Below are 26,359 nucleotides of genomic sequence, written 5' to 3' on the forward strand. Positions count from 1 at the left end.
AATTCTTTACTTCTTACGGAAAACTTTTGCTTTCACAACAGAATGCTCACCAGTGCTGTCATGAGAGGAAGCCATGCAGAATGGAGAGGGAGGCTTGGGATGGCTGAGTGGATACAGGCCAGTGCTGAAGATACCAAGAACCACATTCTTACAGGTTGAATTCACACTTAGAATAAGGTATTTAAATAAGAGCAGGGCTTGGTACACATGAAAAAAGTCCAAAAATATTTATTTTTTAAAAAAGGTTACTTTTGCCTCTTAAACAGCGTTTCAAAAATTACTTCTGCGGTTGGGGGGTGAACCGCATTTTATATCATACGTGGGGGCAAAGGAGGAAGGGAGAGAAGTAAAATGGAAGAGGAGTTAACTCAGATAATGAATGTTTCCAGTTTCCAACAGTTGGCCATCAGATGGAGATCTCTGTGGATACAGCCTGCTCCCATTTGAAGTCACGTATCATCACCATCAGCAGCGCTGTCACTGTCGCTTGCCACAAGGACCTCTCTGTTCTCGTAGGTCCAGAACCCATTCAGATCGATCAGAATGCTGGTAACAGTGTCTCCTTGACTGCTATTGATCAAGTCTTGAAGGGAGATTTTGTAAGGGTCCTTAGGCTTCACCATATCAAAGATTTCATCCTATGAAAGACAAGTCAAAATTGGGAGAAAAGCCCCACACATAAATGAGCAGAATGATGGCTATTTCATACCATACACAGAATGAGCTTTGGGTAACTAGTGCCACCCACACCAGTTTACAAAAAGCAGCTGTTAAGCCCCAAAGCATTTAAGATACAAAGCACACTGACCGATTGGCTACAGTTCAGAGCAGTGTCCTCAGCTCACCATCTCAAGCAAGAATTTGCTTTGCTGGGGAGGCTTCAGCCTCAAAGAGGCAGAATGAATCTCAGTTCACTTGTATGTGCTAAGTTTTGTAGAGGCTCTCGTCCTTTTTTTTTTTAGCTACTGAAACTAAATATACATTAGGCAGTAATCAGTTTTATAGGCGGTTTGTTTCAGTCACCAGTCTGCCCCCTGTCTCCCAAGGAATGATCCCCAGAACTGTAAAATGGACTTAGCAAGTACCTTCAAGAGTAAGAAACAGCAACATGTATTTACAGGTAATTTGTCTATTATTAAGGAAACTACTAGAACATGACATTTTACAGAGCAACTGCTGACTAGAAAGGCATTTTCAAACCTATGAGTAGGACAAATCAGCTCATTTCTAGTACTCTCCAAATAAATACACAGCAACCTAGAAATTATGTTGGAACACAATTAAATTATTAAATGTTTATTCAAAGATTTTACATAGTATTCCATTTGGTAAAGCTAACCTTGACATCCTGAAAAGAAACTGGTTCTTGTCCGTGAATTTTCATTTGTTCCTGAATAGCCTAAAAAAAAAGATAAGATAGGAATGGCTAGTGCACAGTTTGATACTGATGCTGTAGGAAAGTTATTAAATGCTTCTGCATTTTAAGCTGTATTGCCCTCTAACAAAGCATTCATGGTACAGCTTGCAATAATTTTTCTTCCATATGTAAAGCAGGGGTAAGTTAAGGCATAATCAATGATATACATCTCTAAGTTCACAGTTCTTAATGAATATGATATGAATCTCATTATGACCAGTGTTTGAGCAATTTGCATATTATCCCTCAACATTCAAAACTTAAGATGTGAATACACTCGAACCATAAGGTTACATTTCTGACACAGTATGAAATACAGGCTAAGGAAAGAGAGAAGGAAAATGACCAATCGGCAGAAAGACAAATCAATTATTTTAATGGGGTACTAATTAAACACCTGCATCACCAAATCTACACCTGCAAGTAACAGCTATGAACAAAACTGTCTCACTAGCACAAGCTGCACAGCCTTGTCTGCACAGCCTCTGTAGGTGCAGACCCATCACACTTAATGCTAGCAGAAAAGCAATCACTCACAGAGCAAGAGGAACTGTTCTGATTTCAAGGAAAACTTAGAACATTCCATGTCCTAAAGGTGACTTGTTACAATACAGAAAGAAGGTGTGTGTAAGATCCTGCCTTGAGCAGGCCTGAATGCTTTACTGACTCTATGAAGTCTGTAGCTTGTTCTTCATCCTTCAAGCATACAGGTAAGCACAATGACATTATTTATTTTCACAGTTATAATACAAAGATCCATATAACAAAATTTGGAGTGCTTGTCCCTGTTTCTGAATAGATATACTGAGGGAATCCTGCACATGAATAAAGCATCAAGGTTATAACTCAGCTGGAACTATCCACAGCAAAAATACTATTTCACTGCATAGCACTTCCCAAGATATCTCAGGTATTGATGAGAAAAATAAGACAAAACAAAAAAACACCTGCCCCCTTTCCAAACCAAAATCACCACTAGTCAAAAGAAAAAAAGTCCAAAACAACCAAAATCCTTCACATACAAACCACAGTTTGGAGGAAGATTGTAAAATCTTAAGCTAATTTTAACAGCAACTAAAAAAATTAAGCTTACTTTAAATCTATTTTGGAAGCAGCACGTACAAATGCAGACTATGAAAAATGCAATAAGCTTTTTGCAAGAAAAGCACTGAATGAAAAACCCCACAGCTGTATAGGGCTATCAATAAATTTCATTATCATAATTTCTTTTAGTGAATTTAAGTATTACAGTTGAAATTAAAACAATGGGCAGTAATCAATTAGAACTATCATAAAAGATTTTAACAGGTAATTATCCCATAATCTTAGGACAATTTTCAATTTAAAAAAAAAAAAACAAATCAACAGAAAATATTTTTCCTACTCAAAATCAAACCAGTTAATTTCAACTGCAGATAAACTACTGAAAATACCTTTTGAAATCTTTCCAATTTTAGTCTTTAAAAAAAAATAAGTCTTCTTAGAAGTCGTTACTAGCTTGCCTGTGGCTGTTGGTAATTTAAAGTGATTTCCTGCAGATCTGCATGCAGAAGCACATAGGCTGTAACACTATAAACACAGAAAATTGCCTACTTGTATAAAAAGAGACTTACCCTAAAGAAATAATTAAGGGAAAAGACATTCAGGTGTCCTTTGTTCTCAATATCAAGCAGTTTGAAAATATATTGCAGAGCTGCAGGCTCCTTTCTGTTTTCTAATGCAAGCACAAAGTCCAGGTAGGTTTTATAGTCCTAGAAGTAGATACAATCACGTTTATTACAGTCTTCTTTCTAAATTGATTTTGCAAGCAGGAACTCTATAATTGGCAGCTATTTCATTCTAGGGGATCAGTTTATTTTCTGAAAAAGACAACATGAAATAGAAAATGGCTGCTACCACTAATGTGCACAGAAAAGTTAGTTTTTCATGTCTGCTGCTAATGAGAAATCCTGCCATTTTAGAGGCAAAATAGCATTCCAAGCATAAATCCAAATGAAACATGCCATATATATGCTTTTAAACAATGTTTAATATATCCTTAAACTGCTGAAATACCTAACTAGTGAAGAAAAAACATATAAAATGTTTTCATTATCATAAATTAAATGTCTAGTAGCAGTAAGCCAACTGGCACCAAATAGTGAACTATACAGCCAATTAAGTACATAATTCTTAATCTTGTCAGTGGTTTGGCAAATTATGTGCCAGAAACATTAGTTAACATTCCAAATAAGTATCACACTTTTCTTTTTCATTAGTATGGATTCTTAGTTTCCCAATCAAGGGAAACTTTGTGACAAGGACAGAAGTCCTACAGCCCTGTGTGTATAATTACCCTGTTTACCTGTAACACCAGGGAGTTGTGCTGTCATTCACAGGGAGCTTGACAGCCTGGAAAAATGAGCCTCACTGAGTTCAACAGAGGGAAGGCAAAATCCTGCATCTGGGGAGGAATAACTCCACGTACCTGTAGAGTTGGGGGCTGACTACCAGAAAACAGCTTTGCAACAGGCCCCTGCAGCAAAGGCTGCTCACAGCACCCTCAGCTGCATTAGGAAATGCTTTGGTGGCCAGCTGAGGAAGGTGATCCTTCTCTACATCCAGGCACTGGGTCCGGCTCTGGTCTCCCCCATACAAGAGAGATGATCCTACTGTTGCAAGTCCAGAACAGGACAACTAAGAGGATCCCTCAAGACCTCAATGATTATGTGATTCCAACAAAAAACCTGCTCAGGTGGCAAAAGGGCTGTATAGTGAATTTCTAACTTACCACTTCACACTCCAGTCATTTGAATGCAGACAAGAATTGTGGCTGAACATTAAGTAAAGCTTCAAAAATATAGATATAAGGTGTTACTTTAAATTAGATAGCCTTCTCATTTTTCACAGCTATGGAAAGCTTACAATGAAAAACACAGTTGTCTTCATGAAGTTGACAGCTTAAATAACTTGCACGAATCTCAAGTGTGCCACTTGTCTTTGGTTGTCTTTAAAGCATTACATTTAACTAAAAAGTATTGCTGCATCGATAAATTTTTTCAGTATGCACTTTTCTAATTGAATCTACAAGTGACTTTATCCTAAGGTGTCTGGATTCTCTATCACCTCTGCTTTTTCAAACAAGCAATTTATTTTTAGGCCACACTACAATCACCTTGCTCTTAAGAAAATTAACTTTCTAATATGTTGCATGGTCATTTGTGTGCACAATGATAAACAAAAGTTATTTTGCTACATTACTCAATAAGCCAAAGATGGTATGCTGTGGACAAAGGGAAAACATGCAATTACCATTTCACCATCATAAGTTAAGCATTCCTGAAAGACACGATCCAAAAATATGTTGGTCAGAGTGCCTGTCCCATATCGGGACAGCTCTTCTTTGCTGAGCATGCCATTGTGATCTTTATCAAGGTTTAAGTACTGACCTAGGAAGGAGATAAAAAAAGCAAACCATAAGATACCTCTATCAGAACTCTTTCAACAGAGAAAAATAAACATTGAAATGCTAAATTTTTTAATTTCCATAATAAAGTTAACGCAGTTAAGTGAGAATTTACTAGATTCACAATAATAATCAGAAAGCATCAGAAATAAGTACAGAACATGGAGGCAGAGAAGGGGGATTCCCATAATGAGGTGTTAGCAGTTCTAATATAAGTTAATAGCTGTGTATACTGAGAGAGGAGCAGAAGGCTAAGAGCATATTACTTTATTCAAATATGCTGTAAGCATGAATAAAGAGTTAAAAATGATGTAAAGGCTTGAATAGAGCCAGAAGAGAAAGTTACAGCGGAATCTTGTACCTTGTGCAACAAAGTAACAAAGTGACAGATTTTAAAACCACAATAAAGAGCAACAGTGGAGAACCAAAATTAAAGAAAGTCAGGAAGAGAAACTGAAAGGGTGAATACAGGATTTGAAAAGAAGTTAGCAGGAGGATTTAACATGACAAAAACACAGGAAAAATAGCAGTAATAATCTGACTAAGTCATACAAGAAAGAGAAGAAGGAAAGTGTTGGCATATAAATGAACCTACCATAAACTCTTAATGCAGAAGGAGCCGAAAACCAATTTGTTTCCTGACTTTCTTTAGAAAGTTCTTCATCCCTTAACTAAGTGAAACACAAAGTTAGAATTCAGAAAGAGTAAATTAAAATACAACAGTATATGTTAGAGATCTTTACCTCCAGTAAATCATCCAGGAAGCTGCAAGCTAAAATATCCTGTATCTTTATCTTCCCTGCAGCAAGAAAAAGAAAATACATTTTAACGGTTGCTCAGCCAACATATCCATTTGACTATTCTCATTTAGGTGGTTCTACTTAAGAAAGAAAAATTTGGAGCAGAAAAGGATGTCTTTTAAAGAAACAAAAGCTAAACAAAACCCATGTCTAACATCAAGGATAACATTTTAATTTCAGAGATAAAATACCTTTTAAAATGTTTGGACAAAACTAGCCTGATATTGGCAGGAGCTATCCTGAAGCCTTAAATGCCAGAAAACTAGATTAAAATAAATGTGAATGTTCAACATCAACTACTCAAAATGTAAAAAAAAAAAAAATGCAAAGAAAGCATGCTTAAGACATTTGATGAATTAATAGTCTCCTAAGTGACACGATATTCTTATGTCTTCAAAACTACAGCTGTGACACAAAGCTAAGGTAGCAGAATAAGCTTCTGCTGGTGCAGCTCTGACTGGTGCACAGACACTGTGCCAACAGCTGTGCAAAATAATGGCACTTAAAACTTCCCACCCACCCTCTCCAAATGTTTGAAATTACCTCTGTCAGAGGCTGCTGCCCACACAGCTCTGACCTTTACAAGGGGCACAGCTGGAGCTTGGAAACGCAGGCAGTTTGTGACTTAAATGGGAGGGCATAGGAGGGAGCTACACTTGTAACAAGCATTAGCAGACCTCACTGCAGACCTTTTCTAGTGGTCTGCATGGTGCATACAGATTTGATCACAGGAAAAGCACGTCACTCTAACCATTCCTGAGCATTTCCACAGCTCTGTGGATGTTCTGACAAGCAGTTGTGTTGTTGGTTGCTGTGTTTTCTATTCACCCTATACACTTACAAAATTAGCTACTGTTAATGGCTCATTATGATGAAACAGTATCTTATTTGTCAGTTTCTATGAGATAACTCTATAGAGCCTCAACTGACAGGTATCTCACAGAAATTCATTAGCTCTAAAAGTAGATTATTAGATCACAATAAAGAGTCATGGTCCTCAGTGGAGAATAATCTTCAATGCTGAACAAAAGCCTACCAGGACAACTACACGTTGCTTCAAAACACAAGTAGCTTCAGTGGAAACATTTTAAGAGACCTACCTGTTCTGAGAGGATCCAGAAAGAAGAAGAACTTTCTAACTGCTGTGCAGACATAAAAGGAATAAAAGGATTTTTCTAAGCCATCCAGTTGTGGCAAAGTAGGGATGAGTTCCAAAATATAGTTTTCTAAATCCTGCAGAATTAAGAAAAGGAAACAAGCATTGAACATTACTATTGTTCCATGTTTACTATATTTCTCCCTGGATTTCAAGTGTATTTTGTTAAAAATACAGTCCTGCAACAATGCAGAAAAGAGCATGAAAGCAGGCAAAAAAGCTTCTGTCTATGTGCAAGAAATCCCAGATCATATACATGCACATGTGATTCTAGAGCTGAAACAACCTATTAATAAATCAGAATTTAACAAAGTACATGATATTTATATGTAAATATAAACGCATTCCACTGTACCTTTTTCAAGTATCAGGAGTAGAACTCCTGATTGGATTATCCCATTGTTTAATATTCTTTAATAAATCTTTTTTTCTTTACGTTGAGTGGTAACTAGGATATTTTTATTTATTTTATAATATTACCTCCTTTTAGAACAGGAGAATAGTTTACTGAAGAATAATTTGTGATTTTTATCATAACCTACTAAATCTAGTAAAGTGCTAATGACATGAAATCTTGGTAGATACAATCCTTTTTTTCAGAAAATTAACCAAAAGTTTAAAAGGCTAGCACCAGTCTCACCACCACATCACTTGAACACATAAATTGCAATTTATCCAAACAAATGTGCCCACCCCAAATCTATTTTATGATATAAGCTTTTACAAGACAAGGCTAGAAAAAAAATTGGGATCTTTCTGATGCGCTGTCATTTGATTTAAAGAGAGACATTAAGTTAATCAAGAATTTACTTACTGATTCTCTGAGGTAGCCTTGTCCTGCCACATCATATAAACTGAGACCTATTCTTGTCTGATGAAGCCATACTGTGAAACAGAAAACAGAATTACAATGCAGGAAACCTATGGGGCTTTTGAATTCATGCCAAAATTTGATGTTATTCTAGAGGCCGCAAGGCACAGTTGGATTTTAAGCGCCTCTTCCCATTTTTCTGAGCTTTAAGCAAAGCCATGTCATGTACTGCTTGGAAACACTGTTTCAGTCTCTAAATTTTTAGGAGTCACTTGCAGTATACTATAAATATACACTTCATAAATATATACTATATAAATATAAAGATACACCATTGCCATGACTGCCTTATAATAACTAGATGTGAAAAATGGCTGAGCAGACACATTTTATTTGGTGTATCATAGAATGGCTAGGATTAGAAGCAACTTTAAAGATCCCCTAGTTCCAACCTCCCCCTGCCACAGCCAGGGATGCCACCCATTAGATCAGATTGCTTGAAGCCCCATCCAACCTGGCCTTGAACACTTCCAGGGATGGTGCATCCACAGCTTCTCTGGACAATGTGCTCCAGTGCCTCACCACCCTCTGAGTAAAGTATTTCTTCCTAGCACCTACTCTGAATGTCTCCTCTTTTAATATAAAACTGTGTTGTCCTACATAGCTATTGTCCCTGTCCTATCTGCCTGGGTAAGAAGTCACTCTCTCTCCATTTTATACACTCCCATTAAGTGCACAATGAGGACTCCCCCAGAGTCCTCTCTTCTCCAGGCTGGACAACCCCAACTCTCTCAGCCTGTGGTCACATGAGAGGCTCACATCTTTCCTGTGCTGGCTCCAGATGGGGACTCAAAGAGTCTCAGAGCACAGAGGGAGAATCATTTCCCCTGACCTGCTGGCCATGCTTCCTTTGGTGATGCAGCCGAGGCTTTCCACGCTGCAAGCACACACAGCTGGTTATATGGAATCATATGGATTCATTCTCTCTCACTGACTCAGAACGTGTAGCAGTGCATTTTCACTAAAAATGAAAATCTATCTGTGTGACAGTGCTAAACAGCTGCACAATGTCATACACAGATAGATTGCTCAACCCCTTGTACAGCACCAGACACTGCAGCTACAGCCAAAGGTCAGGCTCTCACTTCTGAGTTACAAGAATTAGAATCACACAAGCATCTATCTTCGTAATGAGAAGGAACATTAATTGGAAAATCTACAGAACAATGTGCTTGAAGCCATTGTCAAAACACTGTAACAACGATAGAGTACAAATTAGATTAATACAAACTATTATTCACATACTCAACATTAAATTTAACTCCCATTTTCTGAGGAAACAGTTCAAAAGTTCCACTTATACAATATGAGCTGTCCTTCATAATATTCACTCTTCAAGGTAAGTGCTTCTCATGGTGTGCTAAGAGTCAGATGGCAGACATTATACAGTGAGGCTGTTTTGTTGTTGGCTTAAGTTTAAAGGTAAATGTGTCATACATGAAGTGATTTGGTGGTGGCAGCTTTTTTTTTAATTATTATTTTGGTTGTTTGCTTAGAAGAAAGGCATCATCCTAAACACACAAGATTCAAAACTTCTGGGTGAAACAAGCTCTGAAAAACCTCTATCCATCTGGGTGGGCCTTTTTGAAATGCATACAATCCTAACAGACTTTGGCACAAGTCTCCTATCCTGCAGCTTTTGGGTTTGTTGTTGGAAATGGGTCCACTACTAATTTCTTGCATATTGTGCACACCTGCACATCATGCCTCCTGCTCAACACATTGCTCATCCCCTGCACCACAAGATTTTAAGTTAAACAGGCTGAGCTGCTCAGAGAAAGGTGCTGTTCTCCTCTCCTGAAGGCTTTAGCAGATCTAAGAATGCAGTAGCCAGGGCAAAAGATAATGAGACAATCTGCCCTTCTGCTAGCCAGCCTAGTGTTTTTCAACAACATCTAATACGTATTAAAAAAAAAAAAAAAAAGGGCAAAAAAGAAAAGCTGCCCTTCTGCTAGCCACCCTAGTGTTTTTCAACAACATCTAATATGTATTTAAAAAAAAAAAAAGGGCAAAATAGAAAAATTTTCAGCCCAAGTGGCTATTTATAATAAAAAATAGCTGCAAGCATGGTAAGTGACAAGCACAGAAGCAACTGACATACTTGACAAACAGTTAGAAAGACAAACAGCAAACAAAGCTATCTGCCCCATCACAGTGGTTGAGATCACACCTGCCATGGAACTGTATTGTTTTGCACTTCACAGTATTGCCTGAATAAAGAAAATCAGAAAAACAATATATATGAACAAACAGATCAAGCATATTTGTGGCCAGGGAGAAGTGGATTTCAGAGGTACAGCGGTCTCCCGCCTTCTAATAACAAGAAAAAAATCCCAAGCCTCAAGAAAAGCAGCATTTGCATTTAAGGGCAGATCTCACTGCTGTTGAAGGGAACATCAAGTAACTAATAAAGCTGAAAATAGCCTTTAAATGAAACAACTTTTAACCCAGAAGAAGCATCCACTAACCTTTTCGCATGACATAATTGAAAAACTGCATGATAGATATTCTCCCATAAGGATCATTATGGAGTAATTTGGCAAAGATCTTCGCTGTAAAGAATTGCCTGTAAAACAAATACAAAGCTCCTTCTGTGCATCTGATAACTCTGCACTGACAGATCCAGTTACAGTATTTGACATTTACAGATCCTGTAAAATAATGTTTTAACACAGCATGTGTTAATATGCTACATTACACTCATCAGGTGGAATCCTACCAAGTAACAGCATACTCAAAAATCAGCTACCTCTTCTGCTCGTGAGACTCTTCAGTGATGTACAACTTCAGAGAGCTTTTATTAAATTTCTCTTTACTACAATGTGTTTGGTAGCTTCCAATCTTCTACAACAATATGCACATAAAAGAAACTGTCAGTACTGGCAAACAATTTGCTTCTGCCCAAGGCTCCATCACAAAACTATGTGCACAACAGCCATCTCCAAAAGGAGCATAAAGAACAACCATTCACGGCATGCTGTGCACATCTGGTAGGAAATTCTTCATCAGATGATATTAGGGAAGGTTGGGCAATATCACTGGAGACATGACTTCCAGTTCATTTACATAATGTGCTGTTTGTTGACCACTAACATCTAAAAATGTTTGTGCAGATAAAAAACTTTTCTTCAAAAGGATGCACCATCATTCTTCCAGGCACCTCTATTACAAGTCACCTCAGAGAGGCAGAGTACACCTTTGCAAGGATGTAAAGTAACCAGTTCATCAGTAACTACATGGATTTGATTTTTTCTCACCATGAAACTGTTCCCATCTATTTTAGCAACTGAAAGTTACAGTAGCCCTTAGGTTTAGTCAAAATGAGCATATACAAGAGAAGAAAGCCTTACTTGCATTTTGGTCCAGCTTTTTCACCAACTTTCAAGAAGTTCTCATAATTAATCATTGCTTCTTCCCCAATCATTGGTGATGTCTGATGTTTGTCCAGTAGAAACCATAGATTCTTAAAAGGCATTTATATTTGGTTAAGAAGATATCTCTTTAGAGATGTCAACGTGCTTAAGATATAGTATTTAAGAAACTCAGCAAAAATGTGGGCTTGATGCAAGGTATTCTCAGTTAATCAGGAAACATGGTCAGTTCAGCCAGAAAGGTCAGTGTGTGCTACTTCCGTTCCCTAAATACTGCTAAACACATGCACACTCCCTCCCTCACTAGCATTTCTAGGGTCACACCTCTTTTGTCTTTGCAGTGTAATAAAATCAACCATCTTAGGAGTCTCTCTCAGTAACAGATAAACAGAACTTATTTTATCATCTGAGCCCACCAGGAAATCATTGCAACATGCTGGAAAACTGGAAGCTATCAATTTAGTCCTCCCATACACCATAATGAGGAAGCTTCACACTGGCATTACCTGCCCAAGGCTAGGCAGCACTTCAACTTTACCAAGTACTGTGTGCCCAAATACAAAGCACCTCACCACAAGATTCTGTGGGCAGACAGGAGATCAAACCCTGAGAGAAGAGAATCTAAACCCATTCAGAAGCCATTACAAGACATGCAGAAATTATTTTCCTACCTGCAGCTCTTCATTATCCAACAGTTCTCTACTTTTTCTTTGCAGAAAGACAGCTCGAGATTCTTCTCTTAATTTCTGAAGCAAGACTTCATCTTCAGCTGGCAGCTGGAAACATTGTGGCATTTTAATTTTCAGCACAGGACCATTCAAAAACTACACATTCAACAAGTATTCTTAGGTAGTCTTGAGTCACACGCTCTGATTGAAGTTGTCCACTTGACAGAAAATAGCCAGTCTGCCAAACTTGCTTCTGCTACAAGGGATATCATTGGCACACAGTCTCAAACCATTTCAATAATGAAGCACTTACCTAAAGCAGGACATCTTTAACAGGAGAGGGAGAGAGAGAGAGAGAGAAGTACCTAATGCCAGATAACCCATTGAGTAAGCACTTTCCCATGGTTGCTAGGTATGAGGGCTCACACATAAGACATGTTGTGTTTTACTCAGGAGAAACAGAACATTCTGTTTTGTGGTAGGCCTGACTCTCCAAAGTGCGAAAATCTGCTAGACTTGTTTGGCCAACAAATAAGATGAAAGAACACCTCGTGTGAAAGTTCTGCCAATATTTACGTGCCAAACTGTACAGCACCACTGGAACTTGGAGAGTTGCACATGTATCCATTAACTGAAACACGGGTACTTGAGAACTGCATTGGCAGAACGGAGAGACCCTAAGGAATACGTGACCACGAGAGGCTTGGCAGCAGCTGAGTGGTCAAGTTGATGAGTACCAGCAATATCAAGATGTCAACATGTGCTCCCATCCCGTCTGATTCATCCTCACAACTAGATTGCTGGACAAGCATTTCTGATGGATGATGCAAGCAACAGATCCATCTCTAGTCTGCGAGAGCAATGACCCACCATTTTCATGAGGCAGCATCCCACCATGTCTAAGCAGGAACCAGAAGATACATATGTGTAACACCACTGTATCAAAATTTAGTAAGAATTTTAAGTGCCTTTGAAAGACAACTTCCTATCTTTACCAAGCAGACCCACTAACAAAACATTTCACTGACTCCGATAAGATTCTTAGTACTTATTTAAAACTGCTAAATTTTACAATTATACAAAACAAAACATTAGACTAAACAATTCACATCACTCAGACTTCAATCTACTCTAGCTTCTGAAGCTGCAGGGTCCCTGTGAGTGAGCATAACTTTTTTTTATAACATACAATAACCTCTTGTTAAAAGTTTATCTGGGTACTTCACTTACCCTGTAGTAAAATCGTGGTATGTTTGCATATGACGTATTGTCACTTTTTTTCCCTCCTTTCCATTCCATGTAATATTTTGTGAACAATTCCATTTCTTCATCTTTCAGCTCTTGTTCACTCTTTTTGGCTGAGTGACACAGAAAAGAACGTTCACGCTGTACTCCAAAGAAAGTTTTAACGTAACAAAGGGCTTGAAAAATAGAGATAACACTGAGGCTTATCTGGTTGTGCTGCTTGGTAACATAAATACAAGGTGGAAATGAGTGGAGCACAGATCAATCACACAAATTACATAACAGTACGCCCCATAAGTATTTTGATTATGGTCACAGCACCTCTTTCAATGACTGCGCACACCCGATTCGCTGCAAGGCATGGAGCAGCTCACGCAGCAGCTCCATGACGACGCCTGGCAGCACAGCAGCAACGCTGTCAGAGACGCTGAGCGGTGCGAGCCGCCCTCACGCCGCCTTTCCGAGCCGCCCCGGAGCTGTCGGGCGCTCCTGCGAGCGAGCCCCGCCGGCCGTGGCTGCGGGAGGGCGTGCGCCGGGCAGCGCGGCCCTCACCGCCCTCATAGGCCGCACCGCCCCCGCTGCCCGGCCCCCGAGCCGCGAGAGCTGGCTCTCCACAGGGCAACTCCGGGACCCGCCCTGCCCCTGCGGCAGCCCGGACACGGCCAAGTACGGCAGCAGCGGAGAGGCCGACGCTCGCCCCGCCGGCCGTGCCCCTGCCCCGCGGGTGACTGCGGGCACCCCGGGGCGCTTCCCCCGCCCGATCCCGATCCCGGGGCACTCACGCGCGCGGCGCGCGGCCAGGCGGGCCCGCAGCCTCCGCTCCCAATCCATCCGCACGCACGCGCATGCGCGCTGCCCTGAGCGGCGCGACTCTGCCCCCCTTCGGTGATTCTTGCCCACACCTGACATGGCGGAGCAGCCCCCGTCCCTCCTAAGGGGGCGCGCGGATCACGTGTGGCCCCGCTCGCTGAGACGCGATTGGCTCCAGGCGCGGGCACGGGCCGGCCACGCTCTTCCTGGCCAATGGGGAGCTGGCCCGCCCTGCCGTGGGGCACGCGCCTGCCGCGCATGGCCGCCGCGCGCGGCGTCAGGTGGGCCCCTCGCGGAGGGATGAGGGGGAGAGGGGTCGAGGGAGAGAGGGAGGAGCGGGAAAGATTTTCCCGACAGCCGGGTGTTCTGCGGCACGGCCGGGCCGGGTCCGCGGAGCACCGAGTGAGGGACGTGGGACCCTGTGGAGTATCCCTGTAAGGCGGATCAGCCTGCGGACCTCCCGGTATTTAGCTGTATAATGTAACGTGTCCCTGGCGTTTCAGTGTAATTACCGCCCGCGGTGTTGCTCTGCCTCTTTGGCAGCGGCGTTACCAAGGATTTGGGGTTGGGAAACAAGTTAAACGGAAGTTTGTCACCCGGTGAAAAATGTGAGGGATACAATGTAGGAACCCCGTGCTGGGACTGCCTGAAGGATCAGGATTGGGATTTCTCACCTGAAATTGTCGAGCCACCTTGACTTTCGTGTTTGCTAGCGTGCAGAGGTAAATATCACGGGAAAGCACGGATCAGGTCATGATGTCGTGGTCTTATTTTTATTTTTAGGAAATCTCCTGACTTAACTTGGACAAAGGCAGGAAGAAAAACCCCGTCCTTTTTTGTGTAGCTGCATCAACGTTGCCTTTCTGCGTACTACATTAACAGTACATATCACTGCTGTAACCAACAAACAGGAATGTGTAAAACATCTCTAGAAAGAAAGAAACCCTCATTTTGGATGATTGCCCTCACAGTCTAAGAGATCGGTTTTTGTGAAAAAATATTTTACCATTGTTTGTGTCCATAAGAGACAAAAAGGACTCGCAGAACAAGCATTTGGAAACAAGCTGGTACAGCTTGACAGCCCTTGGGCTTCTAGTAATAAACATCCCCATGCAAACTTTATTTTTCGTTTTATAACTTAATCAGATACAGTGAGCTAATAGTTAGACAATTTGGTCTTGTGATGGCACTCTTTTCTCAAACTAGTCAGCAAGGTTTTCAGGCTTTGCTATGGAAATGTCACGTGTTCTGGCCTGTATCAAGATGCCGACAACTGTTTGCTGCCTCTTTCAGCATCCCTATTAGGGAAAAAATTAACTATTTCAGTTCTGTGACATCTTCCAGCACTGCTTTACCAGCGGACCCCAAAGAAACTGATGTCTTACCTGCCAAGAAAAGGTCTGAAATTGATTGCAAAGAAGGAAAAGGATGGGATGAGGAAACTAAAGAAATGTCTGAAGGGAAAGTCCACTTTTCTTCCTCTGTTGGAGCTGCAAAGAAATGGTCAATGAGTCGTGTTGTGCCAAGGCATAAGTTTAGGAATGTACAGCCTCCAGAAAAACCTTTGCAGGCTGAGGAATGGAACAAACTAAGGGAAGATTTCCACTCACCTGAAATATTTGAAGAGGTGATGCTGAACAGTATGATCAGGTGCAACAGCCCCATTGATGTGGCCAAGTCCTTGCTGAGCCACGTGGCAAAGCGTAATGGTGACATTGCTTACAACGTGCTGGTCAAATACCTGACACTGTGTGTCCGGCAGGGACAGGTTTCGGAAATCCAGGACGTGTACGACATAATGAAAGTCAGGTTTAAGATTTTAGAAAGTGGAGCTTACGGCCTTCTGATCAGGGGGTTGAGCAATTCAAATCAATGGAGAATGGCCCTGACTGTTTTGGAAGAAGTAAAAAAGATTATGATTCCCTCACGGACGTGCTATGAAGCTTGTATCAAAGCAGCCAGCCGTCACCAAGAACTGAAACTCGCCTTTGAACTGTACAGTGAGATGCTGGCTAAAGATGTGGTCCCAACCTTGGATGTCCTGCAGTCATTTTTTGACTTCGGCAGGGGTATGAAAGGTGCTGAGTTACAAAAAGAGCTCTTTGGTATCCTCTTATATTTGAGAGAGAACCAAATATACCCTCACAGGACATTTATGCGGAGTATAAAGCTATGGTTTGAAAGGTAAATAAAGTTTCAATAGCAAGATGCAGTTCATGAGGAGGAGGGATTCAGATTATCCCACAGATCAACTTTGAGACCCCTCAACATCTCATTTTGATTTTTGCTTCTCTGTGAGAGAGGTGTTGTCATGAAAAGATGCATTTTATTTTTGCTCACAAATTACTGTGAAAGTTTAAAATTTTTACTGATTACACCTTTTCATTTACCTGTTAAATATTATTCCTTGGTACAAAAATTAGGAAATCGTGTTGGGTCATGGCAAGTGAAAATAGCTGACTTCATCTCTTTCTGGGGTGCTAAATAAGGAATATTGACAGGTGTATGAGGGCTTTTCCTGTAATTTATTGGAGTGTAGAAGTAGTAAACTAGGTGAAAGTTAGATAGTTTCTTTGTTTATAGAAAAGAGGCAGCAAATTCCACTAGGTAAAATTAAGATTAAATGCATTGACTTTGTTAATCTAGTATTCTATACAATCTTAATAGGGGGCTCTATGTTTTACCACAGTATTTAGCTGGTCACACAGTGTGTTGTCATGAGCAGTGATTGTCAGACTCTGCAGATTACAGCTAGTTACAGTGCACATGCACAATGGGCTTCACCTGAGCCCATTCCATATTTGTCATGAGGTTGGGTGTGAGCCCATCTGTGATTTTTTAGTTGTTTGCTTTGATTTGTGTGAGCTACAGAGCCCTTTTACAAGTTAGTCTTCCTGGATGGGAAATGTGGCAGTGGGAATGCACTACCATTATTGGGATGGCTTATGAATGTGTAGGGCAGTAACTTAGAAGTCGTCAGGGCACACTTATTGTTTGTGTTGCTCTTAAAATTTGAGGACAGCATAAACTACTGAGGTTGATGGTGTCAGTTTTTTGCATGTTGTTAAATGCTTATTCTTTATATAATATTTCCAGGTGTTACTAAATTAATATGGATTTTTATATAATTCCTTTGTAAGGTAGGTGATTCTTTGGTTTTTTTTATTTTTAAGTGTTGACCAAAATATAATAATTCTGACATGTAGTTCAGATATTGTTAAATAAGAGCCTACCTAATGTTTTTATTTATCTTTCCCTCTGTACATATTAGTTTACCAGGAGGGAACTGGAGAGGACACCTCACCAAAATTAAAGACAGGTAAATGCAACATTCTATTTATAAGTGAGGTATTGTCTTGAATAGTCTATATTGATCTCTTCCTTCAAAAATATAAAAAAATGGCTTTCCTTATATACAAAAGTATTTCAGTCCTTGAGAATATGAACCTTTTTTGTGACATATGATTTTGCAAATTCCAGTTGTCAACTCATACATTAATCAAAACCCAGCATGCACATTTGGAAAAGAATTATGTTTAGCAGAGCCAAGACAAAAACACAGTGAAAAATAAGAGGTGCCATTTTACTGTGTGGCTTATTTGTCTCCTGTTCAGGATTTAAAGACTTTCTTTTTTGTTGACTTTATGATACTGTTGTTTAACAAGATCTATAGTAGAGCAGCTTTGGTGTGTAAAGTCTTCTCTTTCTGAAAACTGATACTATTTGTACACTGCAGTTAATTGGTACAGATGAAAGGTTTCTCCCTATCTCATTTTCAGTGAAGACAAAATGGTTTTCACAGGTATATTTGGGTGTGTGTTTCTATCACAGTGCAGTTTTCTTAATGTCTGTAAACTGCTATTTTGAAATGTTATTCTATTTGAAACCTTGTTTTATGCTTATGTAGCAATTTGGCAATTATAAATGTATTAATTATGAGAATGTCTCCAATGGATTATGGGGGTTTTAGGTGGTTTATAAAAATACTCTATGTTGCATACTGTGAAGTAAAAGCACATCTAAAGCCCACAGTTTTTGAAGCCCTTGAAAGAACAGGATAGCTCACTCTTTTAAGAGTTGTTTGCTATAAAATAGATTATTATTATGTAAGAATGTGTGTGGTATTGTACTATGTTGAAATAATTCATAATATTTTAGACAGCCTTTTCCAGCCTTTAAAAGTTTTAAAATTCTAGAGTCAATTGTTTTGACTGAGAGGTAAGTCTGTTTTCTGTCTTACTGTCTGTAAACAGGTAAAGACTTGGAGAGCTAAACTAACTTAGGTCACCTCACCTTTTATCATGGGTTATGAATCTGTGAACAAAATGGTGACAAGTGGTTCCATAGTAGTTATATTGTTAGAACTTTAAGAACACTTTATTTTCAACTAAACAAGTTTGAGGTAGCCTACTTGGATAAGTAATTGAAATGGTTTCAAGAAATTAAAACAAGTATAATAGCTAGTGACTTTAGTAGGTTTTGGTTGCATCGCACAAAGAGTACAATTGATTTTCTGATGATTGTACTGTGTTTGGATTCTTTTGAAGAATTGTGCTCATATACAGACACTTGATAAGTCAGTAGTATTTAAGGAATTTCTTATTTAAAAGCCTTTTTCCTTCTATTTTCTTGTTTCACTATGATTGCAGTGGACAATGCCCAGTATGCAACCATCAGCTGGAGGACAGTAGCCTCACCGAAGAGGAATACAGTCATCTCAGTGAGAGAATAATGAGGGACGTGATACATGGAACAGACACTTTTAGAAAGACAAGTCCAGAGGTAGGTCTCGTACACTGTCAGGTTCATTGGCTAGAAGGATAATATACAAGTAATGTTCAGGCACTTTGAGAACACCAGGAATTTTTTCCTTTGCTTTAAACATTGGTAGGTCATTAGATAGGCCATGAAGTATCCTCTGTGTCTTTTTCAGTTGTGTTTATAATTTGCATCTAAATCTCAACATCTTTCATATTTTGTTTGTTCTTATGTTTTCAGCCAGCTGTTAATGGATGCTGAAATAATTAAAATGTGGGAGGTTTTTACATTAAAAATTAAAATATTTTGGTCTTCCGAAAGCTAAATTTTAAATATGAAATAAAACCCAGTGAATAGAACAAAATAAGACATCTTGAGCTTGCAAAAAAGTAAAAGAACTGGTTATAGTTTTGTTCTGTCACCTTTTACAACCCACCAATCTATCAATTACTCCTCAATTTTAAAGATACACTTTCATATTTGTAATTACAGTATACAGCATCAAGCTTTTCAAAGGTCATGGTAAACATATGAGAGGGGGCAATTTCAGACACTACAGTATATTGCAGTTCTATGACTTCAGTAAAGCTTTTGACACTGCCTCCCAAAGCATTCTCTTGGGGAAGCTGATAGCTCATGGCTTGGACAGGCATGCTCTCCCCTGGGTGAAAAGCGGTCTGTGTGCTCAGGCCCAGGGGCTGGCTGTGAAAGGAGCTACACCCAGCTGGCAGCCAGACACCAGTGGGGCTCCCCAGGGCTCAGTGCTGGGCACGTCCTGTTTAATACCTTGGTGATGGTCTGGACAAGGGGATCAAATGCACCCTCAGCAAGTTCACAGCCAACACCAAGTTGCATGTGAATGCAACTGTTTATGAACTGGAAAGCAGAAAGGTTCTGCTGATGGATCTGGATAGACTGGAGCAGTGGGTCAAGGCCAGCTCAACAAGGCAAAATGTCAGGTCCTGGACTTCTGTCACAATAACCCCAGGCAGTGCTACAGGCTGGGGACAAAGTGGCTGGAAAACTGTCCAGCGGAAAAGGACCTGGGGGTGCTGCTTGACAGCAGCTGGACGTGATCCAGTGTGTGCCCAGGTGGCCAAGAATGCCAATGGCATCCTGGCCTGTATCAGAAATTGTGTGACTAGCATGGACCAGGGCAGTGATTGTCCCCCTGTGCCGAGCACTGGTGAGGCCACATCTCTAATCCTGCATCCAGTTCTGGGTCCCTCACCATGAGAAGGCCATTGAGGTGCTGCTGGAGCATGTCCAGAGAAGGACAGTGGAACTGGGTAAGGGTCTGGAGGTAAGTCATAGGAGGAGCAACTGAGGGAGCTGGGGTTGTTCAGCCTGGAGAAAATGAGACTCAGGGGAGATCTTACTGTCTCTACAAGTACCTGAGCAGAGGCTGCAGCCAGGTTGGGGTTGGTCTCTTCTCCCAGGCAACCAGCAAAAGGGCAAGAGGACATAACATCAAGCTGTGCCAGCAGAGGCTGAAGTTGGACATAAGGAAGAATTTCTTGACTGAAAGGGTGGTAAAACATGTAATGGGCTGCCCAGGGAGGTGGTAGAGTCACTGTCCTTGGAGATGTTCAAGAAACTACCGGATGGGGCACTGAGTACTGTGGCCCAGTTGACAAGGTGGTGATCAGTCACAGGTTGGACTCGATTATTTTGGAAGCCTTTTTCCAGCCTTAATGATTCCATGGTTCTATTTCTGAGACATTTTGTGTGGAGATAACAGATTTGGTGATAGCAATATGGAACAAAGCTGAGTCCCACTAGATGGAGCCCACACCACATCTTGGCACAGGTTTGCTTTATCTTTGAGTATTGCTTGGGCGTTTGCTGCAGCTGGCACCTCAGTTCTTCACAAGCTTTGAAAATCTGGAAGAGGACACCAGGTTTATTCTTCAGGCTTTCTGCAGGCACAGACCTTAACATGTTTATCAGTTACAGAAACTTGAAACAGTCTTGGAGTATTTGTAGTACATGCAGCATATTGTGCAGACATCTAATTCCCACACAGATCTTATTATTAGTTCAGGACTTTTGATCTGATCTAGCTGCGAATTGTACAGGAGAATAAAATACTGCTTAGAAATGTAGCAGTCATTTTAAGTATTTAATAGCTACTGGTGTTCTACAATGTCATAAAATAAACAAAAGGCTGTGTTTTATTGAACACTGTATGGCTTGAAAATTTCAAATGTGTCAAGTAGACAGGGCTAGATTGGTAGTACCAGTTGAAGGTGGAGAGATTTAGGAAGGGAGTTCTGGGTAACAGGACCTTCACACACAATCTGAAGAGTAGTAGAAATTATGTTCCCCCTGTGTAAGAGCCTGATTGATTAAATGCATACAATCTAATGAAACAAAGACTCAATACACTATATTAAATTTTGATGGCAGTAGATTCTGTTAGACTGTGTGGTAGCTGAAATTCCATCGTATGTTACTCTGGGGCCACCTACTTGTTAGTTTCAAGTTGATCTCATTCCAGTTCTGTATCAGCAGGTAGTCCCTAGTGGACATGAACTTGCTGTGTTGACTGTTTTTGTGCAGCTTAAAGTCTGCTTCTTCAATGAATTTTGGACATGAATATGGGGGTAGTGGCAAAACAGTGTCATGATCTATCCTGATGTTTCCAGAAATAAACTTGGGACTTTTTAGTTGCCTTTGTGCTATGAAAGCAGACATGTGGTGATGAAAATATGCTGCCCCGTTTACGTATGTCAGACTGTGTGACTTCTTCTGCAGCCAGGGGCTTCCAGAGGGGAACTAGGTGATGAGGCTGGAATAAGGATGTGCGTAAATACATCTGAGAAGGTGGGGGGGATTTCATTTTCCAGTCTGTCACTTTTTTTGTAGTGGCTATAATTCAAATAGGAAACTTTAGCTTTGTATTCCTTCTTTTCTCCTAACTAGTTTTCTTTAGTGGATCTGTATTTCCTGCAATGAAATGATTAATCAAGAAAATAGTTTCGTGTTGCTTTGAGCTCTAAATGTTTTTTCTGACAGTGTTTCTAATTGAATATATAAATGCATTTGGAATCTGTTTTTTTCTTCACCGAGGAATACTTATTTGTCTTACTTTTGCAACAGCATCATTGCTTTATTTTATTTCTGTTGCTTAAGAATAAATGTGATCAGAGTTGAAAATGAGGAGGAAAGACTTGGTTTGTTGAGGATCCCCCAAAAGGAGTTAGTGGTGCAGTGATTAAAAACAATAAGTTTTTTTTGTACTTAGTTTTAGGAAGGAAAATCAAACAACATAGGCTTGTACATCAGAATGGTAGTGAACACTATTTACAAATATGTTGAAAAGATGGCTTGCATGAACTATAAAACTGATTATCTGTGATAAGGAAATGTTACACATTAAAAATGGGCATCAATTTGGATCCTTATGCATTGTTTCTGCAAGGTCTATTAGGATGTCATATGATGATCTAATACAGTGAGCTGTAACCTTGCAGGCTGCCATAGAAAGGAAACAGTTGCAATAAGACCGTCACCTTTTGTACCAAATTTCTACATTGTATTTTCTGTCAGATACTTGTTTACCCTGGCTGCATTTAATTGGGAGCTGTGCCATTGAGCCTGAGAGGATATATTTGGTGTGCTGAGAGGCAGAATCAACTTTTGCTGTGATGACTTTTATGTTGCAGCTGCTCCTGGGTGTTTACGCAGATGCTGTAATTTCATTCCCTTTGTGGCTCCTACATACCTCTGATAAGCCTGAAAGGACTGTTGTGCAGTGGGAAGGAAGCTCATGGGAGACGTGTATGTGCTGTCAAGAAGGCAGGAAGAGATGGGTTTGTGCTCATGTGAATTCCCACACTAGTTCTGGGCTAAGCAGGGATTTTACATATTCTTCTAGCACATAAGGGGATGACAAAGAGGAAGTAGCCCATTCATCTCAGTGTTCTTTTGCAACTGAATGAGGCAGTGCTATTTCCAAGGAACCTTGAACATTAAGTTTTAACTCTTACCTTTTAGATTGATACTTTTTTTTTTTTTTTCTGTAAAGCTTTGTTTCTCCTTCCAACTCCATGATTTGCCCCAAAGGCCTAAATGACCCAAAGGGGGCTTAGGGTATGTGTCAGTCCTGTTCTGAATGTGGCACAGTATGTGCCACAGCCCGGGATAAGTGTGCCGTTTACCTCCTCTACCTCTGTTCCCATGGATGTTAGCTGAGTCCTGCACCGGCAGGGCCGCCGTGGGCAGAGGCTGTGAACGGGCAGCACACATGCACAGTGCAGCGAGTGCCTGCAAGCACCTTCCTGTTCCTGAGGGTGCCTCCCAAGGCTGCAGCCACAGGAGTTCCTGACTGGGCGTTATTTGTGAGCTCAGAGGTGCTGTAACAGAGGCCAAACAAATTGTGTGCAATTCAGAGTACACAGAGCTACCGTACACAATACTGAGAAAAGCCATCCTGTTTAGAAGGGCTTGAAGGGGATTTCCAAGCTTTGAAACTGTAGAGGAAGTATTCAAACCCGTCGGGCATAGCAACAAATAGATTTAAGAGTGCTCCACCAAGGTGCCTTAATAAAAAGAACTGGCTGGTTTTCAGCTGGAAAGCTGAATTTTATTTCTCACACTTAGTGTTCGTTCCTGTGTTTTTCTTCTGATACCAAGACACATTGCTGAAAACAAAGCAACCCCCATAACATTGTATTTTAGGAAACTTAAAAATTGAATGTTTTCACTTCTCTAAAATACACACTGTTTGATAATAGGGGTAGTTACATTATAATTAAGTGCAATATAATATTCTATTAATCGGAATTTGCTGTTTCCTTGCACTTGAGGATGTTGTCATTAAAGAAGAGAGGAAGCACTGCTTTTTCTGCTGTACAAAGCTTAAAGTATTGTGACTTCTTCTGCAAAAAGCATCTGTTGAACATTGTAGTTTTACATTTTTTAATTTAACTAGTGGCTCTCCATCATTCCTGAAGTGAACAAAAACTTTATTGTTCAGAGGAAGTGACAACAGCCTTTTCTGCAGTGATTTGAACACATTTTAGTGTGGGGTTTTTTAATTCTTATTTTTGAACTCTGTACATTGGCAGGAACATAATAGCCTTTCTTGTACTTGTAAGTCTTCTGAATTTGCTCATATATCTCCTTTGTATGTTAGATTACTTTGGCTTTTGGCATTTAGGTAGTAGACCTTGTGGATGGTTTGATAATTTGACTAATGCCATGATTTTTATTTCTAGTTGCCAACATATTTTTCATTTAGATTTGAGAAGAAAAATGATAAAGAGATTAAATTTTTCTGTGATTTTAAACTTGTCATACACTTCAAACTGTTATAGACATTAACATTATTTCAGAATACTCATGTGGATTGCTCTCATTGCTCTTGCTGCTTGTTTAGCTATATTTTCTTTGTTTTGAAATATTTACTTCTGTTATCATGTTTAACATAGTATCTGTAAATACTCATAATGAATTCTTTCCCTCATTTTTGTTGTGGTCTTGAAGCTTGTAATCTGTATGTACACTGGTATAGGAAGAAAAACATATATTTCTGTTCTATAAATCTATAAACTTATTTACAGAAGCTGAAATAGTATTGTCTTACCAAAAAGTACTATTTTCATATTTATTACTGCTGCTTTTTCAAATACGTCTTGCTGTGTAAACCAGACTTTTGAAGTCTGAAGGTACACTTATTAAAAAAAAAATAATTAAGGTAGCAAAACTAATTATTTTTTACTTGCTTGCTTTTTCAAACAATAATTCCTATAGTTCTGTTTTTTTACAACCAACCTCTCTTGCTTTGCTGTAATATTCCAGGCTGAGAGTTACGTGATGTTGTTTCATCATTTAGCCAGTTAGCACAGTCAGGGCTACACGTGGGGAAAGGTGATCCCAGTAATCTCACCTGCTACCAATCTCATTCCATTTCCTGGCTGCATTTTCATGCCAAGACAGTCCTCTGTGTTGTAACCTCAGCAGAGGAACTGGTGGAGACTAAAAACTCTTGTATGGGCTGAGTTCCACTTGAGTCTTTCTCCATGTGTTAACGTGTGGGCATAGGTAGGTGAGGGAACAAAGCCAGGAATGAATGGCTGAGGAAAGGGAGAAGGTGGAAGCACCCCTTTCTGGGGCAGCGCCGGTACATACCAGCGTAAGATGGTGCTGAAATAGTGCATGAGCCACCCAGCTGGTGTGAAATACAAAAAAAATGCAACTCTTTGTGCTTTTGCCAACATATGAATGGACTTGAGCCACCCACACCCTAGTGATTAAACAATAAATTATTTAAAAACTCTTAAATTCTTTACATCAATATAAATTCCATCATGGATTTGGTTATAGCTGGCTTTTTTCTTTTAGTTGATTTAGTCAATGTGTATCCATTTGTGAAGAAAAGATTTTTTTAATAAAGGTGCAGTGAATAATTTTTAAAGGTTGCATAGCTGGCATTCCCCTATTTTCCCAGTAGGCCATGAATGAAATCAGGTGGGTTTTTTTAAATTCCCTTTTCTTTTGTTCATGGTGTGAAACAGGATATCACTGGAGCCACTGTGAGCACTGTGCTGTGCGTGTGGGGGGAAGTCCTGCAGTGAGGTAACAGCCGTGCTGTATTGCAGTACTTCTCTGCAGAACCCGAGTCTTATGGAAGGTCAATAAGCAATACAAAATGTGGTTTTAGTTTAATTCCTTCGGTTTGAGTCATGTTTTCGAGTCCATAGGGAAAATGGACTTTTCCTTAAAAACTTTGTGAGGTGAACCCAGTCAGAGCAAGGTAGGAATCAGTGTAAGGTTTGCTGTGTTTATTTTGGTGCTCTTACCTGGAGAGGGGCAGGGTGGGAGGGAGAGAGAGAGATGTGTTTTATTTCTTGTTGGCTTATTGAAGGAATTCATCAGAAGTGCCCCTTGTCCTGTTGAGCAGGATGTTTCCAAGTAAATGCTCCTGTGGCATACACTGCCTGGGGGGTGTGTGTAGATCACATGTTGCAGTCTCCATTTGGAAGGGTAAGCCTTTGTGAATAGTTTGCTTATTTTTGCCTAAACCAACCTGACTCTTGGGGATGGTCCTGTGCAGGGCTGAGAGTTGGACTCCATGATCCCTGTGGGTCCCTTCCAACTCAGCATATTCTGGGATTCTGTAGCCTTCATGTCATTGTTGTACTGCATTGATAGCCATTGTGTCTGGGTTCACTTCATTAGTTGTACCCTAACTGCAGCTGTGCTCTACTTCATTTACTGCTTAGAAAGAAAGCCTTTAATTTCTTCCAACAGTTAGCTAATGGGGGAGATATCTTTAGGGAACTGTGGATGAATCATCTGTTTACTACTGTGGCTGAAGTAAGAGCTGCATAAAATCCAGACAAATCCCAATCCTTTAAAGATCAGCAAGCATTCTTTGAATTGTCTACTTTCTCTCTTTGTAGTGGGTTGCTCTTGGTTGGACACCAGGTGCCCAGCAAGCTGCTCTATCACTCCTCTCAACAGGACAAGGTGTGGGGGTATGAAATGAGATGGAAAAACACTTGTGAATCAGGATAGAGACAGTTCATTAAAGCAAGAGCAAAGGCTGCATGCAGAAGTGAAGAAAAATAAAATATTTGTTCTCTACTTCCCATTGTCCAGCCACTCCCTGGGAAGTAGAGCATTAGTATGCATAGCAGTGCTCCAGAAAACAAAAGGTCATAATAATGAACACCCTCTCCTTGCCTCCTTCTTTCTCTTGGATGTTGTTCCAAGGGGGTGCCATACGGATGGGTTATCCCTTTGGTCAGGTTGAGTCAGCTGTCTTGGGAATGTCCCTTCCCCAGATTTTGCCCACCACCAACCTACTGA

General features: G+C 40.3%; 2 protein-coding genes across 5 annotated transcripts in view; one reads left to right on the forward strand and one right to left on the reverse strand.

Annotated features, from left to right (window-relative positions):
- Positions 1 to 212: 212 nt before the first annotated feature.
- Positions 213 to 13,913, reverse strand: PPP2R3C (protein phosphatase 2 regulatory subunit B''gamma). 3 transcript variants are annotated; one of them, XM_041396512.1, is made up of 13 exons: positions 13,756 to 13,913; positions 12,959 to 13,086; positions 11,732 to 11,836; positions 11,040 to 11,152; positions 10,158 to 10,255; positions 7,633 to 7,703; positions 6,763 to 6,895; positions 5,606 to 5,661; positions 5,458 to 5,533; positions 4,709 to 4,845; positions 3,031 to 3,168; positions 1,340 to 1,399; positions 213 to 638 (listed from the first exon to the last, which is right to left on the reverse strand). In XM_041396512.1, the coding sequence occupies exons 1-13, from the start codon at positions 13,880 to 13,882 to the stop codon at positions 450 to 452; spliced, it is 1,431 nt and encodes a 476-aa protein (XP_041252446.1). In that variant the 5' UTR covers positions 13,883 to 13,913; the 3' UTR covers positions 213 to 449. The 3 variants fall into 3 exon arrangements, with proteins under 3 accessions (XP_041252446.1, XP_041252456.1, XP_041252466.1); XM_041396522.1 differs by lacking the exon at positions 13,756 to 13,913 and adding an exon at positions 13,295 to 13,738; XM_041396532.1 differs by lacking the exons at positions 4,709 to 4,845; positions 5,458 to 5,533.
- Positions 13,914 to 13,933: 20 nt separating this feature from the next.
- Positions 13,934 to 26,359, forward strand: part of LOC121331762 (protein only RNase P catalytic subunit) — a 37,262-nt gene continuing 24,836 nt past the window's right edge. The window contains exons 1-4 of one of the 2 annotated variants that reach the window (XM_041396492.1): positions 13,934 to 14,064; positions 14,567 to 15,967; positions 17,055 to 17,102; positions 18,433 to 18,565. In XM_041396492.1, coding sequence (XP_041252426.1) covers positions 14,967 to 15,967; positions 17,055 to 17,102; positions 18,433 to 18,565 — 1,182 coding nt within the window. In that variant the 5' untranslated portion in view covers positions 13,934 to 14,064; positions 14,567 to 14,966. Of the gene's footprint in view, positions 14,065 to 14,123; positions 14,247 to 14,566; positions 15,968 to 17,054; positions 17,103 to 18,432; positions 18,566 to 26,359 lie in introns of those variants that run through there. The other variant, XM_041396501.1, reaches the window with a different exon arrangement.

Source organism: Onychostruthus taczanowskii, unplaced genomic scaffold (assembly GCF_017590055.1).
Source record: "Onychostruthus taczanowskii isolate IOZ18803 unplaced genomic scaffold, ASM1759005v1 scaffold1, whole genome shotgun sequence".
Classification (NCBI taxonomy): domain Eukaryota; kingdom Metazoa; phylum Chordata; class Aves; order Passeriformes; family Passeridae; genus Onychostruthus; species Onychostruthus taczanowskii.